The 16,008-nt window shown below is 38.7% G+C and overlaps 1 protein-coding gene across 1 annotated transcript; it reads right to left on the bottom strand.

Moving 5' to 3' along the window:
* Positions 1-11,463: 11,463 nt before the first annotated feature.
* LOC131676294 (probable salivary secreted peptide) lies at positions 11,464-12,099 on the bottom strand. The gene is made up of 2 exons (XM_058955415.1): positions 11,892-12,099; positions 11,464-11,833 (listed from the first exon to the last, which is right to left on the bottom strand). The coding sequence occupies exons 1-2, from the start codon at positions 12,069-12,071 to the stop codon at positions 11,660-11,662; spliced, it is 354 nt and encodes a 117-aa protein (XP_058811398.1). The 5' UTR covers positions 12,072-12,099; the 3' UTR covers positions 11,464-11,659.
* Positions 12,100-16,008: the final 3,909 nt, after the last annotated feature.

Genomic DNA, 16,008 nt, shown 5'->3' on the forward strand with positions numbered 1-16,008 from the left:
TATGCCATATTTCTCTTTGTGGCAAACAATTTTGGTCAAAACTATTTTTTCTATTCAGGTAAAAATTGTTTTAAAACCATTTTTGTGCGACAAGAGCACTATAACTAAATTAGTTATGGAATTTGCGTTTTGATTTCGTCTCATCAGAATCCGACACTAACTTAGTGACAGGACTAAGCTACCGGCGGATTGACGCTAGTTCCGCTAGCTGTGTTCCTGATCTAATGAGACGAAGTCGAAACACAAATTCCATAACAAATTTAGTTATAAGCTTTGTGCTCTTCACGCACAAAGATGGTTTTAAACAGTTTTCTCCTTAATGGAGAAAACATAGTTTTTACCAAAATTATTCTTCACTAAGCAAAAATATAGCATAGTGCATCTTGCATTGGTTTGCTAAGCCAAACCAAATGTTTCGATTTCATCAGTTCTCATCAGCTTAAAATGAGCTCCTTTTCACGCTTGACACTTGACTTGTGCTCAGGAACACAAATTGTGTCTCCTTGTTTTGGAGCTAGCGTCAATCCGGCGCTAGCTTAGTCCTGTCACTAAGTTAGTGTCGGATTCTGATGAGACGAAGTCGAAACGCAAATTCATCATCATAGTCTTCGATTCCATCCATTCTATACCATGCATAATAACAGAACAAATTACAGTTTAATTGAGCCATTCGTCAGCATAAACCGTTATCGCAACCACTCTTCAATAATAACTTTTCTAGTAAAATATTATAAAAGAGCTCCTTCTTAATTTTTTATGGTACTAACACTAGGTTTAGATCCAGTTTTTTTGTTAATGTTAATCAGCAATAATATATTATCTCTGTCGATACATAAGGTGTGACGGATTATGCCGACTGAAAAAAAAGTTGGAAAGAAATCGGACTCCGTTTCGCTTTTTTCCCCGCTCCCGAAACGCATCTGCCAACCAATCATAATATTTTGTCGAAATCCCTTCCAAAGCAGACAAATAAATTTGCGCATCAGGCACAGTGGAAACGATTTACTTATCAAATCCCGAAATCCCAAAAACGCTCCTGATTGATTTGGATTTGAATAATTCCCAATCCATAGACGTTTTGCCGAACTTCTCGGAACCGGGTTCGGTCTGGCGGCAATCCGGGTAGGTTATTATGTTGCCTCGCTAATTATGTGAATGCAAGCAACCATTTCCCAAATCCAGCGATTGCGTTGCGTTTTCGTCGGCCTGAACGGGTTGCATATCCACCATCGCGATTTATTCCATCTGCATGACGATGGCGCGCGGGGCGGCAGCCAGCCCATATACAATGATGATTATGATGATGGAATTTCCGTGGAATAAATTCCCAGACTACTGCGAATGTTGACCGAAAATCGGGGGCTTCGCATAAATCCGCAACTCCCTAGACCACGCCGCTGCAGACAATTATGAGCACGAGTCATCAATTTAAATATGAAAGAGCGAGAGAGAGAGAGAGAGAGAGAGAGAGAGAGAGAAGATAACAGAACCAGAACAAAACAAAAAAAAACTAGTCGATCGAATTTATGACCAATTTAGGACCTGGAGCCTGGACTAGAACGTTTTTTTACCTCTGATTTCTATAAAGATCGATCAACCGCTTGAAACACACAGTAGTGCATCGTTGAAGACAATATAACATCATCATCGTCTAAACATCTTTAATTTTTTTTTGTGCACAAAAGTTACGGCAAGTACGAAAAAGTTTGACAGGATACTGATTTTGACGAAGCAAGGGACGAGCACACAAAAGATTGAAATCCACCAGCGACATTTTGCGCCAACCAATAAGTCGCATCGCTGATTGTCTAAATATGGGATTCAAAGTGACCGCAAGTCGCTGCCGAAAGTGCATTCCTGTGTGAGTTTGGACTTGACTCGACCTCTAGGGGAACGAGATGAATGCAGTCACGTGAGCGTGTGTTTTGAAGTGTTATTGGAAGGGGTGCCAGCCGCTGCGAAATTGTTGATTTTTCTCAGGCGAATGGGACTCTGAAAACAGCACCAGTATTGCTGTTTCATTATTTCATTCAGGTATCATTTAGCGACTTTAGCAATTTTTAATTTGAACGGTAATGTAAGACTTTATGCGAAAATTTAAGATGACCATTTTCGTTGATATCTGCCCTGTAGAACATCTCTAGTTCTCCATACAAACTTTGGTTTTAAACTGTAAAGCCCCGTTCCATTTTTTTTTTTAAAAATTGCTTCACCAGGGTTTCCTGGGACCCTACACTTTTGCCATTTTTTTCGTTCTGCTCCCCGATCGTGTGTTGAACAGTGTTATACGGCGAACTACCCCGATCATATTGTCTACCAAGACATATTCTGATCCTTTTCCTTACCTACTAACACAATTCCTTTCCCATGATTCTCGTAGAGATGCAGAGGTATTCTCGTTCTCTGGTCAAAGCGAGTGTCGAACTAACATTCCTTCCCTTCCTCGGTAGAACAGCCATGGTCGTGGCCGGCGTCGGTATTGACCAGTTTATTAAAGTATTAAATCAGTAAACATGCACAGTGAGAATGCTTTATTTCTCCCAAGTAACATTCTGTTGGTTCATTGTGCATTTTTACTCATCCGGTCAATCACGAAGTGCAACTACGGGCAGTCTACCTAAGCTAAGCTTGCTCAACTATTGAACGGTGATGTATAGCTTGTGGCACAAAAACTGGATTCGAACCGCACTGCGCATTTAACATTCTTCTCAAAAAATTCTTCGCATAGACTGGTTAGTTCAACTGGTCTGTCTAGGATCTATCACTTAAAATACATGTGTTTGACAGCTTGAAGTTTTAAGTAGCAGTTTGATCACTCAATATGTCATGAAGTTGGAGCAGCTACGATTCTTCCAGAGTTCGGCTAATCACTCGAAGGCGTTTTAACCCTCCGGCACTCGCGCCGTTGTATTTTGTACAACACCTTCCGAAACTCTAGCGAAATCTTCTTCCAGCACCAGCGGCTGCTCACACGTGGAGCCATTCGCGCGAATTCCAGTGGGTTAAACAAGCAAGGATTCAAATTTGTGTTGCCGTCCAAAATTAAGAATATCCGAATTTCCCTCTGGAACGGCACGTATTACCTGTTGGACGTTTAACAACATGGACTGAGCCGTAACCGCTGTAACCAAAACCGATACACAGACCTCAGATGAAGCACAAAGTATTGTTACACCAGCAACCAATATTCAACGAACAATAGCTACACCCAGTACTTCAAAACCGACAACCTGCGCCTCGAGACAAAAACAATGAGCAACAATAAAATCATGACGATCAAATAGCGAAAATAACACCATAAGAGAAAGTGAACTGATCGAGCCTAAGCTAATTTAGTGTATGTAAATAAACGAGTTCATTTCTAAGAAACAGGTTTAAGGGAAGGGTCAGTTTTCTTTTTCAAAAAAATCTTGTCCTTTCAAAAAATTGTTTGGCGATATCGAGAGCGTTATTCAATCAATTTCCTTACAATAACTATAGTCAAATTTTCACAACCGGGCCACCCAAATTACGTAAAGTTACAATTTCTATGGCAGATCCAATTTTTCGGCAGTATTTGGCATTGCAAAATCAAATCCAGATATCTTCCGCAAAAATAAAATTTGCATAATAATATTGACATTAGATGCTATTAGCCCGTTTATTTTCAAAAAAATATTAAGGGCGGCCAAATTTGTTACGATTTCAACCAACCAACCAACAGTGAAGTCGTCGGAAGACACAGATTGCTCGTGTTTTTGTATGATCCGAAAAGTTACTATTTTATGTATTTTTTAACAATTGATTATAACAAAATTAAAGTAAAAGGTATTCTGGAGCTCTTATTTGGTCGAAAAAAGCCACATGTACTATTTTTAGTAGCTAACAACATGCCGCCGAGAAATAAAATGGTCCACTATTATTAACTAAGTTAAACTAAACAAAATAAACAAATAAACAAAGTTATTTCACGAGGAACGAAACCGCGAACGGATTTCGAACAACAGATGTTATGCGTGATGAGTTTGCGTTGCCGCTTGGACAAACATGTCTGTTGCAGCTTTTGTCTAATTATCCATCGATAATAAAGAGAAGTGCGACAAGCAAGTGTGGTAAATAATTATTCAGCCTATAAGTTTGAATTCAAAACCATATTTATACATCAATCGATTTCAGTTAATGCAGGTTGCAATTTATGGAAGAAATTTAATTTCTGAACTTCTTCGTATTTCTATGACTTTTTTATAAATATTTTCAATGAATGTCGAAAATCTTTCTTTCATAAATTGTATTTAAATGCAATCCATTGATGTATAAATATGTATATGTCATCGCTTTTAATTCAAGGGTATAGGCTGAATAAATGTTTACCACGCTTGCTTGCCGCGCTTCCATGTATTATTGTTTGATAATGCGATAAAATCTGCAACAGACATGTTGGACCATGCGGTGTCGCGGGTACGCACACTGTTTGCACTAGCGGTTTTTCAACCTTTTTCGTTCCACGTACCATTCTCCGAATATTGTTGAAACAATTTTCACCATTACCCTGTCAGAAAAAAATGATTTTACAATCACAAACCACACAGAAAAAAATATTTTGTAATTTTAAGTTTATTTTCATGCACATATTTGGAGCGTGAATATAAATGTAAAATTAAGTTCCATCACAAATACACACGACTTGTTGTGCTTTCTTCGACGAATTTTGTTATAATTTTACACATGGGTTGAAAATTACAGTTTCTTTAAACGTAAAACAAATGCACTTCAATGTATTTTTATTCGAATATTTCTGTAAAATGCATGACATGTAATATTACACAAATGAAAGTGTAAAATTGTAATTGTAAGATAAATATCCGAGAATTGCTAGGAAAACAAGTTAAAATTTGTCGTGCATAATTGACCCCCTACAATAGTCCAATTTACCCCTGGGGATAAATTCACCCCCGGTTGAAAAACACTGGTTTACACCTTCAATCCGCTGTCCGAAATCCGTGCGTGGCGTCACCCCTTTATTTCATTTTGTTATGAACAATTGAATCGTAAAAAACCACGAACATTTCGTGTCTTACGACAATTTAATGGCTGGCTAGCTCGTCAAAATCGGACAATTAGGTCGCCCGTAGTATTTTTTTTTAAAAATTAACGGGTTAAAAACTTCAAATGTTCAATATTAAAGGGCGAACACGAAATTATTGCGACACATTCAACAGGGCATAACTTTTTTACCATTGGGTAAAAATCAACCAAATTTTGCACACTTTCTCATTGATGTGTATTGTTTACATGCTGTCAAACTCGAAGTCGTGTTTTTCGATTCAACGAAAATGGAGGTGAACCAACGCGAGTCGAGAGAACAAATTCTTTCCAAACACCTGGAATTTCCTGACCTGTCGCACCGGCAGTTGGGAAAAATGTTGAACATTCACCATTCAACCGTCTCCAGAGTGTTGAAGCGGTTCCAGGAGCGGTTGACGTTGGACCACGGCAAAGGAGCTGGAAGAAAGCCGGAACCGGAGAACAAAAAGACGGAGGGAAAGGTGAAGCGGATGATTAAAGCAAATCCCAACGTCTCAAGCCGTGATTTGGCTAAAAAGATCGGCATGTCGCAGAGCTACGTCCAGAATGCAAAGAAGAGAGCTGGACTACATACATACAAGGTACAGAACTTCCCAAACCGCGATGAGCGGCAACAATCGACGGCTAAAACTCGGGCACCGAAGCTCTACGAGAAGATGCTGGCAAAATATGGCTGCTGTGTGATGGACCACGAAACGTATATAAAAGCCGATTTTAAGCGAATTCCGGGGTTGGAGTTTTTCACCGGCAAGAGCAAGTTCTATGTGGACGACAAATTTAAGAAGAAGGAAATGTCAAAGTTCGCCTCCAAATATCTCATTTGGCAGGCCATCTGCTCTTGCGGACTGAGGAGTGAGCCTTTCGTGACAAAGGGCACAGTGCCTCGAGAAGCGCCTTTTGCCGTTCTTGTAGCAGCACGACGAAGCTCCGCTATTTTGGCCAGATTTGGCATTATGCCACTATTCTAAAAGTGTCCTGGAGTGGTATGAGGCCAATTTTGTCCATTTTGTTCCAAAGGACATGAATCCGCCAAACTGTCCGGAGCTGCGCCCGGTGGAGCAGTACTGGTCAATGATGAAGCGGGAACTTTGGAAGAGCAAGAAGACAGTCAAAGACGAGAAGGACATGTTAAGAAAATGGGAAAAAAACTGAGAAACTGGTACACTGTAAAGACTTTGATGGAGGGCATCAAGCGAAAATGCGTTTAATGTTACACTCAAGGCTCCATCGATTATCTTTTCTTTCGATTTTTAAAGTAAATATATGTATAAAACTACCCTAAAATTTTGGTTTGATTTTAAACAATATAAGAAAATTGGCATGACATTTTCGGTGTCGCAATAATTTCGTGTTCGCCCTTTATGAACCAAAGCTTTATTTTTCGCGAAACCCATCCGAATTTGATTTTGCCATGCCAAATATCACCGAAAAATTTGATCTTTCATCGAAATTGTAATTTTACCTAATTTGGGGGCCGGTTTGAGATGTTTTGACTCTAATGCAACATTTGCACAATATTTTCCTGAATTTTTACTGAAAAATATTGAAAATTGTGCCAGTGACAATGAATCTTAATACGGCGCAATTCGCACAATTCTTCACATCATAACCCGGGCCACGGCTCACAGAAACGAGGCTTGCTACTCCGCGAATTGACAGTTTTCGGTGACGTCAAAGAAATCGTTGAGATAAACAAACGGATTTCTCAAAAGTTGTTAATTGACAATATTTGAGCTTTTACGGCGGAAAAAAATAGTTTTCAACGGATTATTGACGTAAATTACGCCACAATTCCACTAGACACAGTGGATAATCAGTGCATCTATGTGATTATTGGCGAAAATCGGGAATTTGGCTGCATGCCATAGGGAAACATATCCCACGGTAATTTCCTGTTGCCAGCAAAGGTTTTGGACATCGGCATAGCTTCCTTGCGATTTATCAGGTGTCGATCATTCGCTAGTAGCAAACAATATATCAATTTTATCTGATTGTTTTCGCCGACGGTTTCTATGACGCACCCTTGTTAAAGTTGTTATTGAGTGCACGGTTCAGATGTGGAAATTTCCTGATCAACGTGGGAACGAGCGTTCATATGTTCATGCTTGAGACTGCGCTTATAAATTTTCTAAAACGTTTGCCTAATCACCGGAACGTTTTCGTATTTTGCTTGGTTGCGAACGTAGGTGTGCGAAGATGGTCACGAAAAGTTCGAACGTTGCGTAGACTTGATCACCGGAAACTTTTCATATTTGCGAGATCGCGGGCGTAGGTTATCGTGGATGATCGCGAAACTTTCGAGCGTTTGTATGTTAACGTGTTTGATCGCGTGGGAGTCTGTATCACGTGTATGTTACATCGCGTGAATGATTTGGTTCCTATAACCGCAAGGTCATTCGCATATATGCGTTGGTTCTTGAATGTTCGCGCGGACCACGAGTTTTATGTTTGCGATAGCGTGTACATAGGTTTGTGTCGATTATTGCAATTGCATGTTCGAGTTTGTTACCAGAGTGGCATTATCGTGAGGGGTTCGAGCGTTTAAATGTTTATATACAGCAATTCCATGAAAAAAGTTATACGATCTCTCAGAATTCTGCAATATTTGGTAGAATAATTCCTAACCGAAAAATATTAGATACATATTTTTTTTATTTCGTCATTAGGGTGTCTCTTTTCACGTTTGACTGGTTCAAAAAATTGTGATTTTTCAAAAGTTGATTTTTTTAAAAATTCATAACTTTTGACCTCTGAACCGATTTTCATGGGTTATAGGTCAAATGAAAGGTATTTAAGTGTAGTTTCAAGAAAACATTATTAACTTTAAAAATATTGAGTTTTGTATGAACAAAATACGCATTATATGCTTTTTCTTGATTTCCACTGCGAGGGTCCTTGAATACTCCATACTTTTATATTTTTATTTGAAAGATCATTCAATTCTACACAACATCTTCAAATTTACTTTTGAACCATATTCCAGCGAGTCACAGCAGCTGTGAATAAAGAAATCTATGGTTGACTTATAAGCTGGGTGCAACATTCGTTTCAACCTGGTAAAAAACAGACATTGCAGATCCTACCCTCCCCTCGCATTCAAAATATTTTAGCGAGCGTCCACTTTGGCTAGATTGGAAGTGTTGCTCGGATTTCAAAAAAGAGTATTCAACCTATTTGCTGAGACAAAGGACATGATTGGTATGACTAGCAGATAGTTTTTGGGTAGGTAGGGAACTTGTATTTCGGGTTTGTTTCAATAGCTTTTGTCGCAAGCAAGTTGAAGAAATAGGTAAATTTTGCTTTTGCTGGTACTACATCACTAGCTCGTAGGTTCGAATAAAACATTACATAAAACCAGGAATGTTTTGAAAGAAATTATCAGTTAGAAAACAGAGTTTCCTACAACAACAGTTCAATTGAAGAATCTTTTAAAATGAAAACGATTGATTTTTTTTCTGATAATCAATCTATCATATGTATTTTCAGTTAGAAGTTGTTAGACGCACCCAGTTCTGAATCGATACGTTACCACTTACAACGCACCTTTGTCGGACGATAATGAAATTCTTAAGCAACTTAAGGAGAAATATAAAGAAACAAGAAACAGCAATGAGCGATACACAATTTTAACTACACTTCCCAAAAGTAGGACTACATATAGAATTATGCAATGTTTCTCAATATATGGCCAACAAAGCATTGCAGCGAGAGAAAGGAATAATGGTGGTGCCTGAAAAGAGTTTAAGCTCTGCGGCAATAGGAAGAGAAACGATACCATGTGTTACGAATTTTCATAATAGTGACGAGGTAAGCCGCGTCTGTGCAGGGACAAGGGATTATTTAATATATAACAATGAAGAAGGCAAAATTTACGTACAGAGAAGATTAGTTTTGTGTAACTAGCAGGAGGCGTATTCCATCTTCAAAAATACTTATTCTGATATTAAAATAGGATTTTCCATGTTCGCTAGTAATCGTCCAGAACACTGCATTTTGGCAGGGTCAAGTGGCACGCATACCGTATGCGTATGTATATATCATCAAAACATTAAATTTATTTTCAAAACATTACAAAGCAGTACATCACTTCCAGATGATTTGTTTCCATAAATAATTTGTGAAAATTCGAGCGAACAATGTTGGCTGCAGTGGCGGAAACTGCCCTGGAACGCAAATTTTAGCGACAGAACTAATGAGTTTTCTTAGTAACGGTAATGTTGAAAAATTAAAATTCAAACAATGGCGTCAAGTAGAAAGAGGCATTATGGACTTTGTTGAAATGGACACACAAGAATTTATTGATACTTTTCTAGAAAACTTATTCAATATATTGCCGCATAACTTTATAGCTGAGCAACAAGCAAACAAACAATTTGAAAGCTACAGAATGCATCATTATCTGTGATTTTTCGAAGAATTATTCTTTCGTTGTGCAGGATGCAGTTCAAGGCTTTCATTGGGTAAACGCTCAATGTACTATTCACCCTTGTGCTATTTATTTTAAAGACGAAGAATCGGACGATTTGAAGTTTACTAGTTTTATAGCAATTGCTGACTTCACTAAACATAATCATGTCGCAGTTCGTTTATTTTTGACTCATTGTTTAGCGTTCATAAAAGGTAAATTGCCAGGCTTACACCAGATTTACTTCTCCTCAGATGGATCAGGAAGCCAATACAAAAATAAAATGACGGCATTTAATTTGTGCAAAATGCAAAAAGATTTTGGCATTGATGCCGAATGGAATTTTTTCGCAACTTGTCATGGAAAGGGTCCTTGTGATGCTTTGGGAGAAGTATTGAAACGAAAGCGAGTTTGCAAGGCCATCATATAACAACAGCCCAAGAACTTTATTCATGGGCTATTTCTAAGCCAGATTCAAAAATACACGATCAGCTCTTTTCAGAATCCGAATACAATAAAATGGAAAAAAGTTAAAAAATCGTTATACACGTATGAAGCAAATTTCGGGAACACAGCCATTCCATAGTTTTAAGTCTCAAAATGAAAACTATATTATTGTCAAACGGAATTCATTTTCGACGGAATAAATGTGTGTTAAACTGTAGATAAAGAAATGAAATATCTTGTGAAAAATAAAACGAATAGAGTTTTCAAAATGTGCTCTTCGTGCTTCTTCTGGATTTTTGATACAAAAATAAATAATGCCGAAATATGACCCTTTTAAAACCACCTGGATTTTTATTGAAGTGGAATTTCCAACCAAAGATGACGCCCGGTAAAAAGATTTTGAACGCGAGGGTCTGCAATGTCTGATTTTTTTTACGTGGTTAATGGACAACCCCCAGGTTGAAACGAATGTTGCACCCAGCTTTTAAGTAAATCATAGATTTCTTTATTCACAGCTGCTGTGACTCGCTGGAAGTGTATGGTGAACTACCATGCGGTTACATTGTTTCCTTGCATGTGGGGTGCATACATAGATTTTTAATTTTCAAAAAATTATATCTCCGAAACCTCTAAATATGGTTCAAAAGTATGTTTGGAGATGTTGTGTAGAATTGAATGATCTTTCAAATAAAAATATAAAAGTATGGAGTATTCAAGGACCCTCGCAGTGGAAATCAAGAAAAAGCATTTAATGCGTATTTTGTTCGTACAAAACTCAATATTTTTTAAAGTTAATATTTTTTTTTGAAATCACATTTAAGTACCTTTCATTTGACCTATAATCCATGAAAATCGGTTCAGAGGTTCAAAAGTTATGAATTTTTAAAAAATTCAGCTTTTGAAAAATCACAATTTTTTGAACCAGTCAAACGTGGAAAGGGACACGACTGTATCGATTTTGTTGATTATTTTCAGCAAATTCAAGACTAAGACAAACGAAAGCAATGAAATTGAACGGCGGGTACGTATTCTAGAGTGAATCAGTTATAAACTTAGAACGGAAAACTAGGACTAGCCAGGCTCATATAGGCATGATTCTGCTAAGTAGGAGTTGGGCGTTGCACCCAAGTCTACCGCATGGTCTTTGATAGAACATAACTCATCATCATGTTTTACCATCGACGCCGGCAAAAGAAACTTCACAAATCCTCGCCTAGAACGACCATGCGATCATTCTTCTCCCTTTCTGCTAGCATCAAGCCGTGACGTATGCATTCAATCGACACCAAGCTATCGGTGCCGTGCCGATCCTATTGTGATTGAATTCGATCATGCCCATATGAGCCTGCATAGTCCTAGTTTTCCATTCTAAGTTTATAACCGATTCACTCTAGAATACCTATCCGTCTTGCAATTTCATTGCTTTCGTTTCTCTTAGTCTTAAATATGCCGAAAATAACCAACAAAATCGATACAATATATGTTTTTATATGTTTCTCCTTAAGTTGAAATATAGCATATTTTATATAGGTTTTCAGGGTGTGCTTTATTTCTATAATACGATTATTATTGGATAAAAACAAAATGGAGCTCATAACAGTATATGATATTAAGCCAAATTGTCTTCACTGATTAGATGAATCTAATAGAAAAAGTTAATATTCTCAAACCATGTTCATGTCTTCACTGTAACCGTTCACCTCCAAGTTCCCGACATCAAGACTGCCAGCTCCGTACTCCAAACTAGCGACCGTAAATTTCAACAATAAAGTTAAATCCTCCACCTCTCTGCGACTTCAGATGAATTTTAGTGAAATTGTATCCTATGCCGCCGGCAAGCAATTTCGCATAGCCACCTTTTCCATTGCTGTACTGGTCCTCGATGTTGATGGCCGTAATGTTGCCACCTCTCTGGCCCTGCGTTCGTAAACAAAAACCACATTACAAACCAATTTTTAAGATTACTCTAACGCACCCGTAGTGGATACTGCAAATCCATAGACTTCACACGTAGCATCGATGGAGACCGGAAGGCGGATGTGCGGTTCAGCAGTACATCGTACCCTCTCCGGGAGCCCCAGAAGTAGTTGTGGCTTTGGCCGATAGTTAGAGCACCGAACGAAATTAAAATAGCCGCTAACACGAGGAACTTCATCTTGCCGGCAGAATAGTTTACTTCAGTTCTCAATTAAGCAAGCAATGATATTGGAAGCTGGAGTGTGTGCCCTTTTATATGTCATCGACACATTCGGGAAGATGTAATGTTTACTATTTGCTAAACAATTTTTTTACGAAGATAGTCGCGTTCGTTTTCCTGCAAACATCGAACACGTGAGCTCATATGAGATGTTTGCATACAACGAATGTGAGCATTATGATTCATTTTAACTCTACATCAGCCAGTGAAAATTCAAAAAAAAAAAATGCGGGTGAAAATTTTGGAAATATAGGGGAGAGTACACAATTATTTACGAATGAAAAATTACGCACTAATCGGTCCTAATATTTTTGTCATGCATTATTTGCAATCGAATACTGACTCATCGTAATTAGTAAGTAAATATTAATAACACTAAGATAAATTAAAAATAAAAACATGAACTGAATAATCTTCATATGGAAACTGATCAAAATATTCTTGCATTTTTGAAATATTTATTCAAGATAAGTTTTACAAACTGACATCACTGCATACCTAGAGGATCTTAAGGCCAGCGTGCCCGAACATAGCTTACTGAAATACACCTTAAAACTACCTCCAAAAAAACAGAAGGAAATCCAAAACAATCCGGTTCGATCACCAAAAAGGAATTTAGAACCAAAATGGACAGTCGGCATCAGAAAGAGAAAAGCACAAAACGAACTTTATTAAAATCAGTCGCCGCAATCAATCGTTCCTAAAATGACAAAAGAGGATTGAAAGCCCTGGCCGGTGGATTTTTGAACTCAATTGTGTTTTTTTTTTTTCTCTTGTTCCCGTCACCTCCACCCCTTAACCGAAGATCTTCGCTACCGACGGATTTCACATATGGAACCTTTCAATGCAAAGCAACCCGAGCTAATCCGAAACGAAAACAAAGCAATCTTTGCAAGTTGAGCTGACTGACCTTTTCTACCAGATCTAGGATATCCTGTTCGGCAAACAAAGAATTTTACAGGTTCACCAAACACTTGTCGGTCGCAGCCGGACGAAAGGGTGCCGAGGATCATCTGCCAATGGTTGGGGCGAAAGCGAGAGAGACGATAACGCACCTTAAAAAGAAGGAATTAAGTATGCCGAAGCGAACCAACCGCACAAAGAGAAACAGTTGCACTTGCTTGAAAATTAACAACTTTTGTCAATATTTTTCCAGTCGTGTGTTTAGCTCGTGCGGTCCGTCAACTGAAATTGGAAACCGCAGCGGTCCTTTCCCGGCAAACGGCCAACCAAAGGGGTGCATCGTCGGTGCACGGCAAATTTGGCGGTGCATATCGAATATGAAGTGCAACGAGATCGGAACGGATCGGATGGTAGGTGCACATCAGGATCAACATCCCTACAGTTTTTTGTTCCGCACCGAAGACGCAGATGAAAAATGACTTTCGCTCTCGAATGGCGCGATGGCTCGTGCTGTATGATACTGGTTTGGTTGAAAATCTGGCGAAGGGGGTAATGCGATGGTGTGGATTTGTCGGCTCAAAAATATACGGCAACAGCACGCAAATTGAAACCTAGAAAGCAAGTTTATTGAAAAAAATCAAGGATTCGGTTTGATTACACCACTGCCTGTTCAATACCAGAATAGATAAGTTGTGCTTATACTAACTACAGTAGAATAAGGACACCGCGGGACTTTCAGCACTGAAATTTTTTTGAAGCTATTTTCGACTGTTTGAGTAGTCTGGACGAAAGAAGAAATAACCTTTGCGAAAATTCTGTTTATGATGTATTGTTTACATCAGCCAAATTTCGTAGTTGTCAGTGAAATTCCGGTCGAGATGAAAGAAAATCAGAAAAAAAAACTGATGGATCTGCAGCATTCGACCATGTCGAAGGTCCTCCAAAGGTTCCAGGAACGGATGACAGTAAGGAGCTGATCGAAAATAGGCGATAACGCGTAAAAAACTGACGGAACGCTAATTGCTCATTTCAAGTGAAACCCGAATATTTCGACGCGGGACTTGGCCTAGAACTTGATGTTTCGCTTCCCAAATCGGGACAAGTACCAGCAGAATGTTGCCAAAACACGTGCATGAAAATTGTACACGACTCTTCTAACGACATAGCGGTGCTGCGTCATTGATGATAAGACTTACATCAAAGCGGATTTCAAGAAGTTGTCTGAACAGAAATACTTCACGAGTAAGAACAAGTTTGCTGTAGATGACAATTTCAAACGGAAGAAGTCATAAAAAATTCGCTCCTAAGCAGCTGATTTGGGAAGCCATATGCATCTGTGGCAAACGTAGTGATCAATTAGTGATCAAAAGTACCATGGACGGTGAGACTGGGAAGGACTGGGATACAATGTTGGAGATTTTGAAGTTGGCTGTCTCAGTCTTTAAAAAATCTAAACAAGGGTCGATGTTCCGGCTTTTGGGGATAGCCTTTCTCAAGGGTAATAAAGTTATTATCGAAACGAAACGAACAATAACGAAACGAAAACAATAACTTTATTTCCGCAAATGTTGAGTATTTTACTAAAACTCATTTAATGCCGAACGTATGTAAGCCAAAATAAATACAGTAAAACATACTATAAAACTTTGACTTTATTTCAATAATTTTAGCCCAAGAGTACGCGCCCTGAGGCTCATCACCGAAGCTCAGGGCAAAATTATACGGCAATCAAATTATTCATTTAATGAAGAATTTAATCAACTGATCGGCGCGGCACCGATAGTCTATGACAGCAATGATTGGCAACCTTATGAGCTGAATATTCGCTAGAAACATTCGCAATTAGATAATTAGCTTGAGCCTGAAGTTGCACAGAGAATCAGTAGATAATTGTGCTTTGGAGTAACGAAACATCTTTCAATGTGCAACTCCTGGTAATCCTAAAGTATTAATCAATACCGGCGCCGGCCAGGCCTGAACGTAGATTGCGGAAGGAAAGGGAAAGAATGGTTAGTCGGATACTTGCTTTTGCTAGAGGCCGTATATACTACTGCGCACTCCACAAGTATCACAACAGGAGGATATTTTTGTTAGTAAGAGCATAGAAGTTGGATCACTTCTTCTTTACCGACGCCAGACAGGTGACTTCACTATGTGGACTAGATATCGATCCACCAAACTCATAGACCGGGGACCAACGGCTGCACTTCCCTTCCGAAGGAAGACGTGACCACAGATTTTTTCACCTCAGAAAAATCTCAACGACCTCGGCTGGAATTCAACCCAGGCAAATTGGAATGAGTGGCGGTCACGCTTACCACTCAACCACCGGCGGCGTCTATTCGCTAGAAACACTCGCAATTAGATAATTAGAGTTATAAAGTACGATTTTTGACGAAAACAATTGAATGGGGTGCGTGGTAAGGCTTCGGTAATAGAAACAGAGATCTGCTAGCAATGGACAAATAATTCCTTGAGCTGAGGGCGGGACGATAATCTATACACAATCTAATCGAAAAATGCGGATGTTTCATTTGAAAGCAAAGCCTGTATCTAAAGTTAGCAACTTCAAAATAAAGAATATATGAAACGATCTCACCGGTATCCATTTGAAAGCAAAGCCTCCAAAGTTAGCAACTTCAAAATAAAGAATATATGAAACGATCTCACCGGTATTCAGAACGCCAAACATATCCAACATTTCTCGCTCCAAAATTTCTTTTGATATCCATTGTAAACAGGACAACGAAGCTTCGCAGTTTTAGTATTAATGATTATGAGCAAACTAGTAGCCTTCCTTTTTTGACAGAACTCTAAGACTTGAAAGCACACTTACCGCTTGATTTTCCATTATGTGTCCAAAAGCAATGAAACCGAATACGGATTTTCTATTATATCAGAAATAACATATTATAGATATTGTAAATCGATTAATGGAACGTAAAACAATTTAAAACTTTGACAGTAGCGAAAATTGTTTTCGTGCGCAGTC

The sequence above is a fragment of the Topomyia yanbarensis genome, chromosome 1 (genome assembly GCF_030247195.1).
Source record: "Topomyia yanbarensis strain Yona2022 chromosome 1, ASM3024719v1, whole genome shotgun sequence".
Classification (NCBI taxonomy): domain Eukaryota; kingdom Metazoa; phylum Arthropoda; class Insecta; order Diptera; family Culicidae; genus Topomyia; species Topomyia yanbarensis.

Bases quoted from the DNA above. Each gene is read 5' to 3' on its own strand.
- LOC131676294 (XM_058955415.1), bottom strand. From the start codon at position 12,071: ATGAAGTTCCTCGTGTTAGCGGCTATTTTAATTTCGTTCGGTGCTCTA. The intron at 11,834-11,891 runs GTGCGTTAGAGT...TTACGAACGCAG, and splicing joins ATTTGCAGTATCCACTACGG to GGCCAGAGAGGTGGCAACAT.